Below are 21,676 nucleotides of genomic sequence, written 5' to 3'. Positions count from 1 at the left end.
AAGGGTCAAAAAAAAAAAAAAAAAAACAAGTCTGAAGGAAGCCACGAGGGTGGAGGGCAGTTTTTAAACTATCCCCCACCCCTCCCCCCCGCCCCCAACCTCAGTTTCAGAATCCTTGCCCTACTCGCAGAAAACGGATCCGCCCACAGAGAAGGTTGCAACCGTTTATTAGCCCAGAAGCTGGGCTCTCTTCTAATTAGCTGCGAAGAAAGTGAAATCCGGACTTTCCGAGGGGGCTCCTCAGCCGGGTGATCTGTGCATCTCACCTGGCCTTTCAGTTACAAATCCAGCTCCTCCAGGAGCCGTGTGAAAAAGCAAGAACAATCAATAAGAGGGAAAAAAAAATTCCTCCCTGCTATAAATCAGCCACGTGGAGCTGCTGCGGCTGCAGCATCTGGAGCCCCGACTTCCTGGTTTGCTTCCTGCAAGCCTGGGGCGGGGTGGGGGGTGGGGGTGGGCTGAGGGTGTGCAAAAGGGACCGAGGTGGGTGGCATTAGCCCGAGACTTGCAGCGGTGGGCGGGGGCGGAGGGTGTTGGTGGTCGGGATAGAAACGCCAGGAGTGCTCGGGGTGGCTCAGGAACCCCCCCCCCCCAGGCCAAGTTTGAGCCAGCGGGAGGCTCTCGGGGGGGCCAAACCGAGGGGACCCGACCTGGCAAAGTGTAAAGTTAGTTTTTTTTTTTATTGGGGGGTGCAAAGGGCACAAAGGAGCGGGCAGGGGTGCAGACAGCCCGCGGGGACCGCGGCCCCGGCCCGGAGGCGGGCAGGACGAGGGAGGGGTGCGGGAGGAGGGGGCGGCGGGAGGGGCGCAGGGCAGGGTCGCGGGGAGTTCCGGAGCGGGCGGGGTGGGGGAGGGCGGCGGCGAGCGGGCGCGGGGAGGGAGGGAGGAGGCCGCGCGGCGGCGGCGGCTGCGCCGGGCTCCGGGTCGCTGTGGGCGCCGCGGGAAGATGCGGCTGAAGCTCGGCTTCCTGGTGCGCAGTTTGCTGCTGCTGGGCGGCTTCCTGGGGCTGCTGGTGCTCTGGTCGTCGCTGTCGCTGCGGCCCGACGAGCCGAGCCCGATCAGGGTGAGTGACCCGCCCGGCGCCCCCCGGCAACTTGTGCGGGTGTCGGGGGGCGGACGGGGCGGAGGGGGGCCGCGGCCGCTCCGCAGGTGGCGCGGGCGCAGATCTGGCCGGCCGGGGGCGCCGGACCCCCCAAGCCCCCCGGGTGTGGGGGACCCCCCCGGCGCCCGGCCCGCCCCCTCGCCGCGCCTGGACCCCCACGCCGCGGCCGCCGGCCAAGCCCTGCGCCCCGACTGGCCGGGCGGAGCGGGGCGCGGCACGGGGGTCCCCCCGGACTGGGGGCGCGGGGCCGGCGGGGGGAGAATCGGGGGCGGCTCTTCGGCGGCGGCGGCGGCGGCGACAGCGACCCCCGGGGGCGACGGGCCGGGTCCCGGCTGCGGCCTGCGGCGCGGGCAGGCCCGGGAGGCGCCGAGATGCCGCCGGACCCCGGGGCGCCCCGCGCAGGCCCCTCGGCGTCCCCCCGGGGCACTGGCGCGGCCCCGCCTCCGGCTCGGCCGGGGAAGGAAGCGCCGCCCCCCGCTCGGCTCGCCGGTCCGGGAGTCCGGGTGCGGGGGGCGGCCGAGGCCTGGCCCCGGCCCAGGAGACTGGTGGGGGTCGGGGCCGGGGAGCCGCGCCCCGCTCCGCCCGCCGCTCGGGGTGGGGGGGAGCCCCGCGCCCCGGGGCTGCGGCACGGCCGCTCGGGCCGGGAAACTAACTTGTGCTGCCGCCCCGGGCTCCGAGCGACGCCCAGGGGCGGGCGCGGCGGGGGGCAGCACCCCTGCCCCACTCGGGGGTCGGCGGTGATAGCCCTCGGGGGGCTTCTTGGAGCGGTTCCGAGCCGCCCCCGGAAAAGCGGTTCCCCCCGCCCTCTGGACACAGTGGCGGCGTCACGGGCCCAGCGGGTGGGCGGGTGACCAGGCCTCCCCCCACCCCGCGCGCGCGAGCCGCTGCACCCCGCCCCCAGCCCTGGACCTCCACCGGGCCCCCGGGTCAGCCGCCCGGGGCGCGGGGGAGTCACGGGGAGCCCCCAGATCGGGGTGGAAGGCGCCTTCTGCAGGGAAACCCTCGGCGCGGCATCTGCGTGATCTCTCCTCCCCCGTGGACTTGCAAAGTTTGGCGTCTGAAAGTTGGGCGAGGTTTGCTCGCAGCATCTCGCCCGTCGCCGCCCGTTGGGTGCTCCCCTCGCGGCGACGTTGGCCTAAGTCTTCCGGACCAGGTGCCTGGGGATCCTGTTCGTGTCGCCGGGTGGACGGTCCTCTGAACCAGCCACCGGGCCGTAGGAGGACTTAGAAAGCGCCGCGGTCCTTCTGCTTTTAGTGGAGCTGGGGTTGGACGTCCCTGGGCTTTGGCTGGTGGGGGACCTGTGCCTGGTGCTTGCCTTCCCAGTGGTCTGCTTCCTTCCCGTGCTGGCTGCTAGTATGTTCCGAACACCGTGCACGGACAGCTGGGAATTCACAAATTCCATTTTCTAAGAGAAATGGAAGGAAAGACTAACAAAACTCGCCGCACCCAGAATGTCCTGTGGTTGAAACATGTCCTTTAAAAAAGGTGATGGAACATCCATTCACTACCCCACTCCCCACCCCTCCCACCCCCACCCCCACCCCCCATCGCTTTTGAAATATTTGACTAGTGCTGATATGTGCCAAGGCCTAGAGGTGGCTCTGTCACCTGAAAAGAAAAAAACCTCATGTCCGTGTAAAAGATGACACTATAATAATTCCTCCATTTCTCGGTAGTTTGTCAGTGGATCTAGTGGCATTTCATCTGCCAAACACTAAAACTGAGGTTCCAGGGTTTTCTAACATAATACCAAAAGAAATGTGTGGGTACCCGGCCACCCTTAGCTCTGTGACAAAGAGTAACTAAGCAATTTCAGGCATAGCTTATCAATCATATGTGCACGAGTGGGAACTGCTGGCTTTAATAAAAACTCCCCTGAGTTTCTAAGGTGCCATACTTGAAGGACGGCTCCGTGAAAGAAGATTCTGGCCAGGACTGATTAACTCTAGAGGACCCTTTTGGTTCTTTTGATGATGATTGCAGATAGTGGTACCAGTCCTCACCCCTGCTTGGCTCTGAATGCAGACCTTCACAGGGCTCTTAGTCCCAGAATGGCGTCAGATGGAATGGAATAATCCAGTTTACCAAATAAGGGTTCTGCCTCCACCGTGGCAAACTGAACTATATTCCTGGTTCCACTCTGTGGCCACCTGCCACTTCTTATCTTATACGTTGAAGTTTCCAAATAGGAAAGTGTTACGAGGTGATTTTTTTTTTTTAACCTGGATTGCTTCCTTGTTTAAGCTGTGTGCAATTGTGGAAGGCTTCACTACAAAATCACAATCCCATTGCCAAGACAAATATGGTGTCTGGTCTCCTGCTTTCTCTGAGGCAAAAAAGAAAGAAAGGAAGAGAAAAAGAAAGAAAGAAAGAAAGAAAGAAAGAAAGAAAGAAAGAAAGAAAGAAAGAAAGGAAGGAAGGAAGGAAGGAAGGAAGGAAGAGGGAGAGGAAGGAAGGAACGAAGGAAGTCTGTCTTAGTGTTCAGTCATACGCTGCATTTGATCTGCCTTATTCCCTCAAGATTTTTGAGCAGTTTCTGTCTGTGCTGATTGTTAGAGAGACACTCCTTACCCCCAACCCCATGAGTCTTGGAGTGAAAAAACAGCCTCCCCAACCCCCGACAAAAAAAAGAGATTTGCTCTTCAATGAAGCCCATGTTCTCCCTCAAACACATGCGTGTCTCTGGTTTCTTGCTTGCTGTTTCCACTCTGGAGAACTATGTTCTCTCCCAAATATGCAGTTCTCTTTCTCGCTCCTCACATCTTTCTAAGTAAGTTTCAATAAAAACTACCACGTTTCTCTCTCCCTCCCTTCCTCCTTCTCTCTCTCTCTCCCTCTCTCCCTCTCTCTCTCTCTCTCTCTCTCTCTCTCACACACACACACACACACACACACACTCTCTCAATACACACACACACACACAGAGCACACCAATCAAGATTCTACAAATCTGTAAATAGAAAATGTGCTATCTGCTGTAAAGAAAAACAGTAGGGGGTAAGAAAAAGGAAGGGCTTGGCCACAGTTTCCCTACCTGAAGAAATGAGTGACATTGACCTCTCAGACTCTGAAGGGAAGTAGTTGTTGATCTGGGCTTGGGATGGGGCACTCCTGGGCTAAAGAAGCATATGCCAAGGCCCTGAGGTATCTTAGTCACCTGAAGAAAACCAATATAGTTTGGACCAAGAATGGGAGAAGCAGAATGGGCCTGCAAAGGTGGGTAGGGATCTTGTGGAGCATGCCAAGGTCTTTGATCAGTGAGAAGCCAGTTGAGGATTTTCAAGGCTGAGAGAGGACAGATCAGATTTGCTTTGAAAAGACCACTTCTTAGAGCAGGGCTTAAGGATTTTCCAATCTTACCCCCTTTTGGCCGAAGAAAATTTTATGTAATCAGGGAATATGGTATATGAAATAGGTATGCAACTTAAATATTTTAAATACTTTACGGATGATCATAAAACATTTATTAAAAGATCTTTTTTAAATGCATGGGATTATATGGCAGTGTGAACCATGGTTTTAAGAAGCTAGAATTTAAAGCGGGATTGGAGTGATAGCACAGCGGGAAGGGCGTTTGCCTTGCATGCGGCCGATCCGAGTTCGATTCCTCTGTCCCTCTCAGAGAGCCCGGCAAGCTACCGAGAGTGTCCCACTCGCACAACAGAGCCTGGCAAGCTACCCATGGCATATTTGATATGCCAGAAACAGTAACAAGTCTCACAATGGAGACGTTACTAGTGCCCGTTTAAGCAAATCGATGAACAGTGGGATGACAGCGCTACAGTGCTACAGTGCAGAATTTAAAGCAGGAGTAGATGGGAATCCTGTTGGAGCTTATGAATAGTTCAGATGCAATATGTTGGATTGCTGTTGTAGGGAAAGTGGGAAAAAAGTTAAAGAATTCAAGAGCTAATAAAGACCTAAAAGGCTTCAGGACTAAGGTGAGTGGATGAGGGGCGAAGGAGAATGTGTCTGCAGATTCTTTTAGGTTACATGGTTGGTAGTTCCTGAAGACAGAATTTATATATCACGTTGTACTTGAGGATCATGGGAAGTTTTTTTTTTTAGGCCCTATCCACAGGATATGTTTAGGTCAGCATTTATCGAGACCATCTGTTTAGCACTTGGAAACTGGAGAAAGTTCTGATGGTTAAATAAATGATAGTATCTCTCAAATCCCTGGTCTTAGCCTTGAGTGTTTAAAGTTGAACCAGAAGCCTCTAAAAATAAAAATCTAATGGGAATGTTGAAAGCTCTGCGTGGCCGTTTCAGCCTGTTCCCGAGTGGCGAGGCCCTGCCTGTAAACTGATGATTCTTCATGTGTGCACGTGCTGCCTTGGCCAGACCACCGAAGGCCATGTTCGAATATGTGCATACATTGCAGGGCCAGTTCAAGAACCACGCTTGGACAGAGACGTTTTACCGGGCAAATAAGCTAAGACCAGCAGACAGCCACAGGCCAGAGTTGATTACTCAATGAGAGTCAAGATCCACTTTACCGAAGCCATGTGGTGTCTGTGGTGATTGGTTGTAACCTGGATAAATAGAACCTGTGACTATGAGGTTTTATTTCAAGTGAAATTCCAGGTGCACTCCTAGGGATGAAACTTTCACTTAGGAAAAAAAAATCAGTAGTTTAAGATCCTGTGGCAGCACCCAGGATGGAACCTGGAGCCTCACACACTCAAGGTGCTGTGCCTCTGGGCCGTCTGACACCTCCAGTGGCTGCACTTGTTTTGGTTCCCCAGACTGCGGCATTGCTAGTCTGCTCCACTGTCCACCCTTCCCTCTCACACATCCTTTGCCAGGTTCAAGACATGTGGGCTCTCTAGAATCCTTGTGTATCCTTAAAGGACAACCAGGAGCTTTCATCTCTCTTCACGGTGATTGTAATTCATTGACTTGAGTCTGGGGCCCGGAGGGATGGGGATTCACGTTTAATGTCCGTGGAGTGTCTGCCAAGGCTCAAACCCCCTTTATTTATGTCTCCCAGAGAGGGCAGGGTACCTGGAAATGTGGACATTCCTCATCCTGGCTGTGAATCCGGCCTTATTTAATGTCAGTAGATTCTTGGAAATGGCAACCCGAAGCACAGTGACAGGTACAGAAAGCAGTTTCACCAGAGGCTAGTGGCTGCATCTCAGACACAGCCTTGGACTTGTAAATAAAGATCCCAAACACTTTTGATATCTCAACTGTTCATTTCCCAGCTTGCTTTCTCTAGTTCGGGCATGTGGGTGACGGGGCCCACCCCAGCACCACAGCACAAGACGGAGATGCAGCTCAGGACACGCTGCCCTTCCACCATGGGGATGTGGAGAAAATGGGAGTAGCTAGAGAAAAGTCTTTGCAGATAGTAGCAGGTGGAAGCAGGGGGCAACAGCAAATTTCACACAGAAATTAACCAAGTTCTAGCCAAGCCAAGAACTTGGTGGTCCCCTCGCTCCATCAGTGTTCTAACTGAACTACATTGAACAAAAGATGATTTCGGAAGTGTTCCCACCCAGCCAGTGGTTGAAGGTCGGGGCATCAGTTCTGTGCCCACCAGAGCCATAGTAACCCTCCCTAGGACCCCACAAAAGGCCCTGTTGGAGAGAACGCAGGAAGTGAAGGTCCCTCCTTCCGAAAGATGGAGCAACTCTGGAGCCCTGTGGTCCTTCCCGCGTCCTCACTCTGTCTGCAGCATTGCCCAATGAGAACTCATCCAAGGCTGTGTCTTGCTAAGAACCAAACCAGTAGGTGAGAATTGCCATTCAGGGAGTGCAGAAGGGAGAAATGCTGAGCAGCAATTGGAAAAATATCTTGTGTCACAGGCTGCCACGGGGAATGGTAGATATGGGTTTCGCTAGAAGCTGCATGGCGCCACATGTCAATAGGGACTTGGAGCTGGAGAGAGAAAAGAAAGCTAGTGGCTGAAGATCAGAAGTGGGCCATTTAAGCAGTGATAGTTACAAATTTAATTTTGGGGGAGGGGCTAGAGTTACTTAGCAAGATTTGAAGAGGTATTGAATGTAGGAAAACAACTGATTACTGAATGGCAACCTGGACAATTCTTAGCTCATATTTGGAATTCTGACTGCTTTTTCTCAAAGAAGAAATGTACAATCTGTCAAGGATAAAGACAGATTAATAATTTAAATCTTCTAGGATAAATTTGTGTACATACAAAGCTATTATGGGCTCACTTGAAGCTAAGGCATTATTTTATGATTAGATTATGCTTGGGAGGTCGGAAGGTGAGAAGATGAAATATGTATTGACAATATATGTGAACAACCTCGTGTTTCTGGGTGGGACTGTAACGGGCAGAGCAAGAGTGAAGAGCGTTTGGGCAGAATGAAGTTATCACTTGGGTCTTGACATCATAGCCACACCGTAGGTATTATATCTCTAACAGCGGTTTCCTTTTGATGCACAAACCAAGGCCTTTCTACAGCACTTCCCAGAATCCAACCATCCATTTACTCAAAATAATGCATTGGGATGTTTCTCTCCCCTGAGGTCCTTATTTGGACACTGGAGGTGTGTGGATGGCAAGGGAACAAACTCCCTCAAGTGCCTCCCCTAAATCAGACAACCTGTGTGCAAATGCAGTCGACATCCAAAAGGAAGATCCCACACAGCTGTCAGAGTGGAGATTTAGAGACGTGCGAAGAGTGTGACAATTGTCTAGATGTGGTGTGTCAGGATAGAAATGCAGAGAAGAATATTTTAGACTAAAGGGAATGTGGTGAGACCAGAACGAAGTCTGGCTATCCTGATGAAGATGGTGGGGAATCTGATATTGGAAAAATTCATTTGGGTCATGCTCTGAAGGAAATGAAGTGGTAAGCTATGGAACTGGGTTGGCATTTATTAATTAATTCAGCAGGTAGAGAAGATTTTAGGGAGCTTTTCAAGTGGAGTTGAGGGAATATTGACATGCTTTTATCATCTGCCTTTGATTCACTCAAATACTTAAAATATTTTTGAGTGGCTGCTAAGTACTATTTATTGCTCCGGGCACTGGAGATACTACAGAGTAGTAAATCATACAATATAGATAATAGATAACTTAATTTGAATCTTTCATGTGTGCCAGGTAAGCATTCCACATGCATTGCATTAATTATCACAGTCACTCTCGAGTGTAAATTTGATGTAGTCTCCATTTTATAGATGAGGCCACCAAGTTCCAGAGAGCTGAACTCTTTGCCCTGGGCTGTTTTTCAGAGGTGGGGCCAAGACTATCTCTCAGGTGCTGTGACTTCCGCCTTCTGATCTGTGACCCATCACTGTGGATCTTAACCACGTGGTTACACTGAGGAACTACCCTGAGAGGTCACTTTGGAAGAGAATCTGAAATAGAGTTAACTCTGAAGACAGCATGGGTGGTTTGAAAGCTCCAGGGACCTGGGGACCCCTTGGAAGGGAGGTCAGAGCTGAAGCCTAAGGAATAATTCGAAGCCTCTCATGCGGCTCTGAGGGAAGAGCGTCCTGGGCAAAGCACAGAGCCCCGGGGGCTGGACTGGGCCAGGACAGTTTGAGACAGGGGAAGAAGGTGGACTTGGACAGACTCCAGTGCTTCAGAAGCTCACAGATGCAAGCAGAACTCTGTGTTCCACAAACAGTCTGGGGTCAGCTCACTCGCCCTGCGCCGTCTTAGGTGAACAGAACAAGTCGTCTTTCTTGGCCACAGGTTTGAGATCACAAACGACAGCGGGTGAGGTCAGAGCTGCGTAAAGCAAGCCCCTGAGGTCCAAGGGCTCACAGGGAAGAGGCTGCAATCTGTGCAGCAGGGTGGGGTGAGGCAGCTGATTGAGGCTGCAGTACACTGGGACAGGAGCACAGCATGTGCAAAAGCACAAGGGGCGGCAGCAGTCTGCACACCCAGGGGCTGGGGGCGGGGACTGAGTGGGGGAGGACCCTGCAAAGAGAGCTAAACTCTGAACCCAGGAGATGGAACACTCGAAGCGTTGCGTGCTTTAGGAATGGAGCAGGCTGGGGTTCGGGGAAAGGAACAGTAGCTCTGGAGGACGTCAGGGGCCTCAGTGAGGAGAAAGAGCAAGAAAATGACTCCGGGGCAGGAGAGACTGTCGCCAGGTGACCCCCATCTAGCATGGTGGGTTGGGGAAGGGAGGAGGCTGGTGCCCTTGGAAGGAGTAGAACTGTCTGAAGCGGTGGTTCCCGCACTCTCCGCAGGCTGCAGAATCCCCTCAGGGCTGCGTGGAAACAGATTAATCAGCCTCGTGCCCAGAATTCCTGAGCGCTTGGGCTGGGTCTGGCAGAAGGAAGCGTGTGTGAGACTTGTTCCCAGGTGCTGCTAAAGCTGCGGGTGCAGGTTTCACACTCAGAGATGTGCAGGGGGAGGGGGGAAATGCAGGGACAAGAATTAGATTGTCCTACATATGGCACTGTAGACCTCATGCCAGTCAACTGCCAGTGTCCACCTGGTAGCTGGCGCTCAGAATAGAAACCAGCACTGCCACCAAGAATGCCACGTCACTGGCCGGAGCCTGAGGACTGAAGCTCCAGGAAGCAGATAGGTAGATCCAGGGAGCTGGTGTATGTGGAGGAGAAAAATCACGGGTGGAAAAAAAGAAACACAGAAACTCTTCTGTTAGATGCTGGGAGAGGAGGAAGGCCCAAGCGTGACGTGGAGAATATCATGCTGTTGAAAACACAGCCCAAGACGATGGCTTCAGCATTTTCAAAGGCTCAACACTTGAGCAGCAATTGATGGAGAAAGGGTCTAAGAAATAGCTCCAGAGGTTGGAGTGGGTGCTCTGTGTACAGGAGATCCGAGTTCAGTTCCTGGTACTGCACGCAAATATCGCTGGAAGTGACCCCAAATGCAGAATGCAAAGTAGCCATTGAACCTTGCTGAACAATAGCAAAAACCCATGGCCCTGAACAATACCAAAACCAACGAGCTGGTGAGACTTAAGGATCCAGCAAGTGGATCCAGCAAGTTATGGCAGCAAATTCACCCAGTGCCTAGAGTAACCAGTAGTTGTGCGCCACAGTAGGGAGTCCAGCTGCATCTTCCTACCTGTCAGTGTGACCAAGGGAAACTGGCTCCAAGGACCTAAACATAACCTTCAGGAGATAACCTGTATTTGAGAAAACCAGGACCATCTTGGAGACTTAATGTGTTCAGCTGTATCTGCTCTGCCTTGACCATTGACGTGCCTCTGTATGTCCACACCTCCACTATGTGTGTAAACATGTATGCACACATATTCATAGCCACTATGTGTGGACACATGCATGTACATATATCCACAGCCAATCCTCACGGAATGTCACTGAGAGTTACTTAGACCTGCCACGGAAAGCAAAATGTTATGTCAGGAAACCTGCTTTGCCTTAGCGTTTGGTACACACTGGAGCTAAGTCCTGTGATATATTTCTGGTGACAAAATATCAACCAAACTTTTTTTTAAATTAATTTATATTTTTAATTAGTGAGTCACCGTGAGGGTACAGTTACAAATTTACCCATCTTTGTGCTTGTGTTTCCCTCATACAATGTTCCAGAACCCCTCCCTCCACCAGTGTTCATTCTCCACCACCAATGAACCTAGTATCCTTCCCACCTTCCAATCCCATCCCCCCCCACCCCACTTCGCCTCTGTGGCAGGGTATTCCATTTTGTTCTCTCTCTCCTTTTGGGTGTACATCAACCAAACTTTTAAAGAGCCAAAGCACTTTTTTAGTGGCAATGGATGCTTTGCATTTGTTCATTTTCTAATCTACTAATTCCAGTTCTAGATCATGGGTAGTTAAAGATTACCCCAGCAGATCTGGGTATAAAGCACTCATCAACCCCTGGAGAACATGTCTTTCCATCCCTTGAAAAGTGTATCTCTCTCTATCTTTCATTTGCTTGCTCTCTCGTTCTCCTCTCTCTCTCTCTCTCTCTCTCTCTCTCTCTCTCTCTCTCTCTCTCTCTCTCTCACACACACACACACACAGAAACAAACTTTTTTTTTTTTAAACACATTAATTTGGCCGGTGTGTGTTTAAAGGGGAAAACAGAGAGAGGAGCAAAACTCTAAGCTCAGCATTTCAAGAATGTTCATTTTTAAAACTAAGGCCTCTGGTTCATCCTGGTTCAATCGACGATCCCAGAAGTGACACCGAGACAGCCTGAACAGCAGTTATGCAGAGTTTCTGTCTCCTTTTGGAGAGGAACGAACTCGCTTTGGGTTGCTTCATTTTCTAAGGATCCTGAGTGTTTCAAAAATGAGGGATGTTCTCATTTCTGTTCCATTATAAATTCCCTTCTGGGCTCCCGGGCCTTCATAGCATTTTTAAGTGTTGCTCCTGAGAAGCATTTAAATATGCCAACGGGGAGACCTGATTCAGTTCACTGAGTGTAAGAACCAGTACACTGAAACTTGAGGAAAAAATTAACTTTGCATTATCTAATTAGGTTTATGGAATTGCTGCCGAGCCGCCCGGTTTCCCAAATCTAGAAGGTACAATTAACTGCAGTATTATATCAATACCAACTAGTCTGCTAATGGCTTCCAAGCAAAGCAATTGGAATTTGTTATTACCGTGGATATTTTAAACTGGATGAATTAAAATTAAATCACATACTATTGGGAGCAGTTATATATGAGAATCGAGTAGGTGACCTAATCATTGTTTGTAATCTTTAATCTTTTATTGAGTCCCTGGATTTAAGAGTACATTTGGGCCTCAAGAGGTATGCGGCTTGCTTCAAAAGTAAACTTACATGCTTAATGATTATCTGGCTTAAACATAATTTTAGCATTTGTGGTACTTTAGAAGATGCGAAGACTTAGTTATTAGTGCTTCAGTATTAGGAAGGTGTAACAGCGATGTATTTATTTCTAGTCATGTGTCCGTACAACTATCTGAAGACTTGGTATTAATTAAAGAGGAAGTATGTCCTAAAATAGAGTTTGATAAGAAATTGCCCAAACTTTGGCATTGCTCTTCAAAATGATGGGTGTGGTGGCATTTTCTCTTAAGGAAACCAAAATTATCCTTTGACTTGTGTTTATCCTTTTAATAAAACATGGAGATAAGATGTTCTCTTTTTTTCTTTGCTTTTTGGGTCACACCCAGCAATGCTCAGGGGTTACTCCTGGCTCATGCACTCAGGAATTACTCCTGGTGGTGCTCAGGGGACCATATGGGATGCTGGGAACCGAACCCTGGTCGGCCGCTTGCAAAGCAAACGCCCTACCTGCTGTGCTATTGCTGCAGCCCCAAAATGTTCTCTTTTAACGTGCGCAAGTTTTGCAGGTAGCTTTTACCAACCGTGTGAATGCTTAACTCCTCCTCCAGCTGGAACGGGTGATTGGAAAGGACCCCATTGAGTCTTACCATTGAAGTGAGACCATCAGCTGAGGTTCTGCGTGTAGTAGAAGAAATGCTTTTGAACAGTTCTACAGAATTTGAAGAATTATTACCTGTTGAGGAGTGATATCCTAACATCAATGCACAATTTTTGTGCTTCTGTGAGAATTTCTCTTTTGATAAATTCTTTTAGGGAAGTGAAATAGAAAAAAAGAAGAAGATAAAGAAGAACAATACCATACCATGGTACATTGGAGAAAGTAAAGTCCCTCAATCATGTGTGAAGTGCTCCAGTGGTTCTTTTCTTGTCAGGGTTTACTATTGTTCTTTAAATCATTTTATTCTGTTTAATATGTAGTAAACATTTCATGTTTTTTTTTTTTTTTGGTTACAATCGTTAGAGAAAATAGCTTCCTTGAAATCCTACCACAAACTTGGGCAATCATTGTACTTTAGTCACACAAATTTCACATTGCTAAAATATATCACAGATCTCTAGATAAGGGGCACAACAGATTCCAATTTGAGGTTTGTAGTTTATTATTTGTGCAAACGTTTCAGAATGACTCAGAAGTAATTTCTTTAAATCAATTAAAAATGTTATTTGCAATTTAAAGCTTCTGTGAAAAATTTGTGCTTACGATGAGAAATATTTGCCTAGAAAATTTACAGTACAATACATTGTAGTGACCCCTAGTTCTTATAAGCAGCTTGTGTGTCTGTAAAATTCAGAGGTTAACTTTATATAGTCATTTCAAAACTTGTGTTAGGCATCTTTAAAAATATTTGCCTTGTTAGGTACAGGTTTTAATTATACTTACTCAGATGACTAAATCCTCCTTTCCGCAGTTTTCTGCCAATTTAATATTTTGCTTTGCAGTGTTTATCGGACAGTTTGATCATTATGTTTTATAGAATTCAACTGTCTGACAGAATTAGACTTTTAATCTCCCAAACAGTGTTAGACTATATAAGTCTTAATGTTTGTTACTTTGACATTCTGTTTGCAGTTTTACATCTTTTCTTTTGAAAGAAGGCATTTAAAACCCCTGTTCAAAAGTCTGCTGACTCTTGCCAGGGTGATTTAAAATGAATAAAAAATCCATTAGATTTTTGGCAAATAAGCTCTCAATTATGGTACGGAATAAATGAGTACAAAGTGCTTTTTAGAGTAATGGGATGGAAATGACTAAAATCTTATTACTTTACACATGCAGATTTCTCTATGTAGTGTTTAGTATTTTAAGCTAAAAGATCACTGTCAAGGTTGGAAATTTCGATCACATGAAATATGTAATTACATTTTAACATTTAAGCAAAGGATTGGTAGAATGAGGAAATTTGTGCTTGCAGTTCCTTTAACTGTTGCTCTCTGCGTGATGGTCTCAGAGGAAATCCTGAAACCAGTATTTGTGAAAGAAGGCTGGGGGAGAGTGTTTCTATTGTGGTCAATTAGAATAATTTTGCTTATAGTCCAGGAGAGATCCTAGTGAGTGATAAAGAGGAAAATACTTTTAGTAGATAGTTTTCTAAAATTATCTCTTAAAAGTGTGACAAAAAGTGATTGCTACAATCCTTGGTATTATAAACAGGTATATTTTCAGTAGGAAGTAAGAAAGCTCTTGGTCTTTTCTAACTGCCATTTAGACTCTAAGTCATCCCATCTAGAACTTCTGTTTTTTAAGATAAATGAATGTCTGTAATTGCCGGTGTTAACTTCCAAAGAGCATTTCCAAACCCACAAATACAGATGCAAAGGACGTCACCTCAGAGAGGTCCTGCTGATTCTGAGCTTGGGACAGCAGCTGGCATCTCCTCCAGCCCAAGTCAGACCTGTAGTTACTGCCCTGGTTCCCCCTAGTGTGCCCTGAAATCTGAGACAGGTTCTTCAGGAACCTTCGGGCACTTTCCCTGAGTTACCAGGGCGGGAAGTGTGCAACCCTGTCTTGTGGGAGCTGCCTCTGCCTCTGACTCTAGTGGAGAAACTCTCAGCCAGCTTGTGAGTTTCACGGACACGTTTCATAAGAGGCCGTTGTCATCCTTGACCTCCCCTTCAGCCACGGCCAACAAGGGGAAAAGTAAATGTTGAAGTCCTTTGTATTGGTTGGCAAAAATTCCTTGCTACAGGTTAGGTGAATGGCTTGAAACATTCTGATTTGCATGAACGGCTTCTTTGTGTTTGAAAGTAAAATGTGTCTTGTGTACTGATTTACGACTTACAAGGGCTGATGAAATGCAGAGAGTAGCTAGTAGAAATTTGTAAGTGACAATTAAGGAATAGATGTTTTAAAAATGTTATAGACAGGAAACTTCATAGTATGGGTAATAAGTATTTTTTTTTAGTGTTTTCTGTTTTCTCATGTGTTGAGATACGTTTCCCACTAGTCCCTCAACTTTTCATGAAAATAACTGAAATCTGTTTCATTTTTTTTTTCTTCTCCAGAGTAACTAGAGGTGCCTTTGATTATGAAGCTTCACATTGGTTGAGTGGTTGATCGGTTCCTTTGGGTCTCAGTAGTGCTAAAAAAAAATGAGATTGTGATTCCTTAAAGGTTAAAAAATGCTGTAGGTATAATTAACCACAAAGGTAGATAAACACACCAAGCCTGCCATTTGGGCACACAGCATGTTACCTCCGAGTGCTAGCAGCTTAGTCATCATTTACACACACACACACACACACACACACACACACACACACACACGGAAGGTATGGGGGAGAAAGAGAGAGAGAGAGAGAGACAGACAGAGAGACAGAGAGAGAGAGAGAGAGAGAGAGAGAGAGAGAGACATACACTGTATTTTCTGAATATCACTGTCATCCCGTTGCTCATCAATTTGTTCGAGCGAGCACCAGTAAATGTCTCATTGTGAGACTTATTGTTACTGTTTTTGGCATATCGGATACGCCACAGGTAGCTTGCCAGGCTCTGCCGTGCGGGTGCAATACTCTCAGTAGCTTGCCGGTCTCTCCGAGAGGGGCGGAGGATTCGAACATGGGTTGACCGAATGAGAGGCAAATGCCCTACCGCTGTGCTATCACTTCAGCCCTTTCTGAATATAAATATCTATAATTCTTTTTAGTTAAAAATAACCCAACTTTCACAGTCCATGGCATACCCATTATCTTGTGATGTCAATCTGAATGAAAAAGCAAAACATTCTTTTCTAAAATTAGAAAAGGAACTTTTGAAGAACTTTGTGCCCTTTTTGTAATCTCTCTTCATTGTCCTCTCCACAACTTCTATTGTTCATCAGCCTTTTTCTTTCACAGAATTGCTCCAAGAAGATACTGTGTCTTGCGTAAATATTGACAAAGATTGGAGTGAAGACCGGAGATTTGATTTTTCAGTAGGGAATCCCTTTTTGCCAAATGACTCAAGCATTTCCTTTTCTAACAGAAGACTGTCACATACACTCTGTATGGAAACTGGAATGAAATGGAAAGTAATTTGAGGCCAGAGAGCTTGTACAGCGGGTAGGCACTTGCCTTTCTTGCATTGACCCAGGTGCATCTCAGCACCATGGTCTCCTAAGCCCCGCAAGGAGTGCTCCCTGAGCGCAGAGCCAGGGGTAAGCCTTCAGTACTGCCCACTCTACTAGCTTTCCTGCCCCTAAAGCATAATAGATGACTAACAGATGACAGAGTGAACAACAAACAAAATTAAAAGCACTAATTTTGATTTTGCTAGTGATTTTTGCAAAGCGCAAAACCTGAGAGATTAGCTCAGTGTGTTTGTCATCTACCAGTTCGAAATCACCCTGGCCTTACTGGGTGGAGATGTAGATTGTTGGATCCTCTTCATTGCTTACCAGGCAACTGCCCATGCACTTGCCCATGGCAATGTGCAATTGCACACTTGCCCAGTGTGTTTGAGGAGTGAGTGCTGGTCCAAGTCACACCTGGATTCTTATTTTTTTTTTTAAATTAGTGAATCACCGTGAGACAAAGTTACAGACTTACAGGTTTTCATGCACACCTGGATTCTTGACAAGAGTAAAGATGAGTATCTCAACAAGACAAGTGGAAAGGTCTGTTTGTGGGGGGGGAAAGCTAGTCTAATTTCAAATTTGGATTATTGTGCCTCACTCAGACTTCTCTGGTCTTCTAAGATTGCGGATAATCTCTTATCTGTCACTGTCACTGTCACTGTCATCCCGTTGCTCATGTTTTGCTTGAGCGGGCACCAGTAATGTCTCCTTTGTGAGACTTGTTACTGTTTTTGTCATATGAGTAGTATATATCTTAAACTACTACTCACATGCTTACCTCCTAGGCAGGAAAATGAGCGAAAGTGTCTTGGTTACTTAGCACAAACAAAGACAGTACCTACAGGTTAGGAACTCATCATTTAGTTGCACTGTAGATTAGTTACCATAAAATCACTCATGTCAAATATGAAGTTCGAGAGGCTTTCAATTCTTTGCATCAAATTTGGGAGTTTACCCATCTCCTTTTGCTGTAGTGTGAAATGTGACCTTTTCTGTTCTGTTAATTGCATGCCAGTGAAGTAAGACACACTGTGTTTAAAAGTTCAAGAGATTCATCGGAGTGATGGCTTTAGAATACTTCAGTAGTGTTTTCTGGTCATTGTCTTTGGGTCTTTGTAAAGCCCAAGTGACTATAAATAGCTCAAGATTCCCAGAGAAGGTGCATTCAAGTCCGTCCTGTTCTGTACTTAGGCTTGATGGTAGGGCAGGGAGTGTGATCTTGGAGATGAGGAAGAAGGGGAGGAAGTGCCTACCAAGTGGAGGAAGACCTTTGCTGAGTAGTAGCTCATGATTTAAGCTTTTCCCCCTTTTTTCCCTTCCTCCTTCTAGGATGAAATTAGCAATTTGCACCGAGTTTTGAGAGTCCATGTGATATTGAAAATGTACTGTGCAAATTTATTGTTCTGCTTTATAAGTGAGAAGTATATTAGCAGATGCTTTTGTTTCTCGGACTTTTCAAACTAATTGTTGTAGAAACGATAAGTGACAGCAAATCAGAAGTTAAAAACACCTATCTTCATCTTATTTAAGACCATTATCAGGATCTGTTTGTGTATTCTTTATACATAACTAGTATTTAAGTACGTGTTTATACAAGCTACATACATCCTACTTTGTGAATTGCCTTTTAAATTTTACTATAGAAATATTTTTATATAATGTTTTTAGTATAGATACTGATATTTGAAAATTAATATTTTAATACTGTTCCTTTTAGCATGGAGTTTCAGGAAAAAAGGACATTACACACACACACATGTATATATATATATATATACACATATATGGATTTATACACACACACAGAGAGAGCCTGGCAAGCTCCCTGTGGTGTATTCATATGCCAAAACCAGTAACAATGATGGGTCTCATTCCCCAGACCCTGAAAGAGCCTCCAATGCGGCACCTTTGGGAAGGACGAGTAAAGAGAGGCTTCTAAAATCTCAGGGCTAGGACGAATGGAAACATTACTGAGACCGCTCAAGAAAATTGATGATCAACGGGATGATGATGATGATGATAATGACACACATACATATACATATATCTGTGTACCAGTGAACTTGGAATTGCAGATCCCAAATTTTCACATGTATCATATTTGCAAAATTGGTTTATACCTACCTTTTAAGAGAGAAAAAAAATAGATTATTTTGTATGTTTTTTGTAAGGTGGTTTCTAAGACTTGCTATTTGAATCGGAGTGCTTCTTGGTTAAGCCGAAAATTAAATGAGAAAAAAATAAACAAATGCTCAGACATCAAAACTAGAAGATTTCTAGTATAATAACTATTCCATATTAAGTCATTTATTTCACTGTCTCTTCCTTGTGCTTTCCCCAGCTTTGTCCACAGCTTAATTTTGAATTGCAGTTGCTGTACACCAAGACTTTTAAACTTGTGCTTAGTGAGTAAATATTAAGAAATCAAAGTCAGTGCCATGGGCTTACTTGAGAGGCTTAATAAATATATTGTTTCCCTAATTCCATTTATTAATCTTGTTTCTGTTGTATCTGTGTTAGGAAGAAGAATTTCTCTTTCCACTGATTCAACCCAGTCACTTAAGGACTCTACCAAATCTTTCTCTCCATATTATAAGTGTCTGGAGATGACATTTGTGCCTTTTGACTCATGGCACAGTTGGGCTACACCTATTTCCCTAGGCTGTGATCAAGCTCCTCTGGGTCCTTGAATCATACTTCAAGTACATTTTATCTGCACATATATGTATAGCCATGCAACAGTTTGGTGCAGCCTGCCCCACCCGGGTCCCCATCCGAGAACTGACCGGTGAGCATGGGATGCCCCTGAGCGACTTACAACACTGTGCTGCTTTGCGCCTCCGGTTTGCTCCTCTGACGTTTTACAGAGGAGGAAGTGTGTGCTGTGAAGTTCACACACAGCTGATGGGGGACTCTCCGCCCTCTTGGCCACCACCCAGTAACACTTCCAGCATGGGCTTGGGCCAAGCAGGAGGTGTCTGGAGGCGTGCTCCCGGACAGAGCCTGGGTTTTGATTGCACAACCGAGGTCCACCAGTGGAGCTAAGGTTGCCCAGCAGGAGGAGGAGGAAGAAGCCTTAGATCTAAAAGCAACTCAGGGACAGTGAGGCCGGAGGGTCTTTGGGACGTGGGTCACGTCTGTGACCTCGTGCACCTTGAGTGTAAGTGTGAGCACTGTTGCTGACGTTCATGCTTTGGGTGTACCCTCTCACTTGAACTGCTTTTTCTTAATTTTAAATTTTTATAAGGCACCATTATTTACAAAATTATTCATAATAGAGTGTCAGACATAAAATGTTCCAGCACCAATGCCCCCCCACCTCAGGTTTTCCCCCACCCCCCACCCCCCAGTTTGCCTTTTTAACAGGTATATTTTTAAAATTTTATTTTATTGAATCACCATGAGATAGTTACAAGCTTTCATGTTTGGGTTACAATCACACAATGACCAAACACCCATCCCTCCATCAGTATCTCTGGAATATCCCCCCCTTTCCCACCCTCCCCCTGCCTCCATGCAGACAATATTCCCCATACTCTCTCTCTACTTTTGGGCATTATGGCTTGCAACACAGATATTGAGAGGTCATCATGTTTGGTCCATTATCTACTTTTGGCACACATCTCCCATCCTGACTGATTCCTCCATCATTTTCTCAGTGATCCCGTCTCTATTCCATCTGCCTTCTCCCCTCCGCTTATAAAGCAGTCTTCCAACTATGGGGCAATCTTCCTGGACCTTGTATCTACAGTCCTTGGGTGTCAGCCTCATGTGATGTTACCCTATATTCCACAAATGAATGCAGTCCTTCTATGTCTGTCCCTCTCTTTCTGACTCATTTCACTTAGCATGATACTCTTGATGTCTATCCATTTATAAGCAAATTTCATGACTTCATCTCTTAACAGCTGCATAGTATTTCATTGTGTAGATGTACTAAAGTTTCTTTAACCAGTCATCTGTTTTAGGGCACTTGGGTTGTTTCCATATTTTGGCTACTGTGAACAATGCTGTAATGAACATATAGGTACAGATGCCATTTCTACTGTGCTTTTTTTTCCAACCTCAGGATATATTTCCAGAAGTGGTATTGTGGGGTCACATGGAAGTTCAATTTTTAGTTTTTGAAGGACTGTCCATATTGTTTTCCAAAAAAGGCTGGACCAGTCGGCATTCCCACCAACAGTGAAAGAGTGCCCCTTTCTCCCCACATCCACGCCAGCACTGGTTGCTTTTGTCTTTTGAATGTGTGCCAGTCTCTGTGATGTGAGATGATATCTCATTGTTGTTTTGATTTGCATCTCCCTGCTGAATAGCGATGTGGAACATTTTTTCATGAACAGGCACATTTTTAAGTTTTGTTATAGCAAAGAGCATGACATGTTACATTATTCTAGTTTGGATCTCCTGCTTGCGGTGTCACTGGCTCTCCCCCTCCCCCTGCCTACACAGACACACAGACACACACAGACACAGACACACAGACACACACACATACCCCACCTCTGCACCACTGATGTGCCCGAGACTCCTAGTCCCTGCCCCTTTTGCCTCCTGTTCACCTCTTCTTCCTTCTCTGCTTGATTTCTTTCCTTCTTTGTCCTTCTCCTTTCTGTAGTCAAGGGACCAGGTATTTCTAGGTACATCCCTCCTTGACACCTTGCATTCACTCTTCCTGCTATTCTCTATACTACAGATAAGTGAGAGCACCCATTATTTGTCCTTCTTCTGACAATACCCTCCTAGTCCCATCCACGTTGCGGTGAATTGCACGGTTTCACCATTCCCTGCAGCTGCTTAGTATTCTATTGTGTATGCACACCTTCACGATCTGCTCATCTGTCGTTGGACACGTGAGTTGATGTCATATTCTAGCTTGCAATTTTTTAAAAGGGGGATCTTTGGGCCAAAGAAATATTACAACCAACCCCTCCCCCCGCCTTAGAAAATACACCCGCACACATGGATTTGTGAAAGGCTTTGAATTCAGTCTTATAGAAAATACACTTTCAGATTTCATTTGCTCTTTCATAAACTGACCTGGTCACTGGTTCAGTCTTTGAAAAGCTCGAGCATCCTGAGAGCAGTTGGCTAATGGCTGCATCAAAGCAAGGCAGTTACCTGGGCGACGTTCCTTACCAGCCAGCGCTCTGGGGAGAGAAGTGTGCGTCTCTGGGGGCGGATTCTAGCTGCCAGGGCTCTGCCTCCAGGCGCTGACTGTTCTGCACAGGGCTGGAAGGTCAGCATCCAGCCGAGGACGTCTCACCGTCCTCCACCAGCCTTCCCACCTTCAGGGGAAGCTTCCTTTCACTGCTCAAGCCCGCCGCATTCTCAGAAAGGCTCTTCAACACAGTGCCCCATTATGTCTCTATTACACTTCAGGTGTCCCCGAAGCTGCTTGTGGACAATCTATGTATTAGGGTGCCCTGCAGATGAGCTGGTCTCACTGTCCAATTGAAGAGAGTTGTTTGAGGACGTGACTTTTCCCTTAGCAAGAACTCCTTGTCTCCTGTTGCCCAGTCACAGACTCCCAATGAAAGCTGCCCTTAGTTTATTTTTGGTTTCTGGTCATTCCCCAAAATGCCCTAAGACTAGTTCAAGCCTAATGGGAGAACCACAGTCTGCAGTACTCGGGGGCCCAATTCAGGGCCTCAACACGCTCTCTACCTCCCAGTTCACAACTGTCGGTGCAACCCTGGGCTCATCTCCCAACCCCCTGAGCTTAGCTGCTGTACTCCCGTGCTGTTTCGCAGTGGGACGCAACTCT

At 46.7% G+C, this 21,676-nt stretch overlaps 1 protein-coding gene across 2 annotated transcripts in view; it reads left to right on the top strand.

Moving 5' to 3' along the window:
* The first annotated feature begins 306 nt into the window (after positions 1-306).
* Positions 307-21,676, top strand: part of GALNT7 (polypeptide N-acetylgalactosaminyltransferase 7) — a 142,980-nt gene continuing 121,610 nt past the window's right edge. The window contains exon 1 of one of the 2 annotated variants that reach the window (XM_055118891.1): positions 307-1,062. In XM_055118891.1, the coding sequence (XP_054974866.1) occupies positions 946-1,062 (117 nt within the window). In that variant the 5' untranslated portion in view covers positions 307-945. The remainder of the gene's footprint in view (positions 1,063-21,676) is intronic. The other variant, XM_055118885.1, reaches the window with a different exon arrangement.

The sequence above is a fragment of the Sorex araneus genome, chromosome 1, assembly GCF_027595985.1.
Source record: "Sorex araneus isolate mSorAra2 chromosome 1, mSorAra2.pri, whole genome shotgun sequence".
Lineage (NCBI taxonomy): Eukaryota > Metazoa > Chordata > Mammalia > Eulipotyphla > Soricidae > Sorex > Sorex araneus.
The sequence above is the reverse complement of the archived record's forward strand: the minus strand, read 5'-3'. Positions and strand labels throughout refer to the sequence as shown.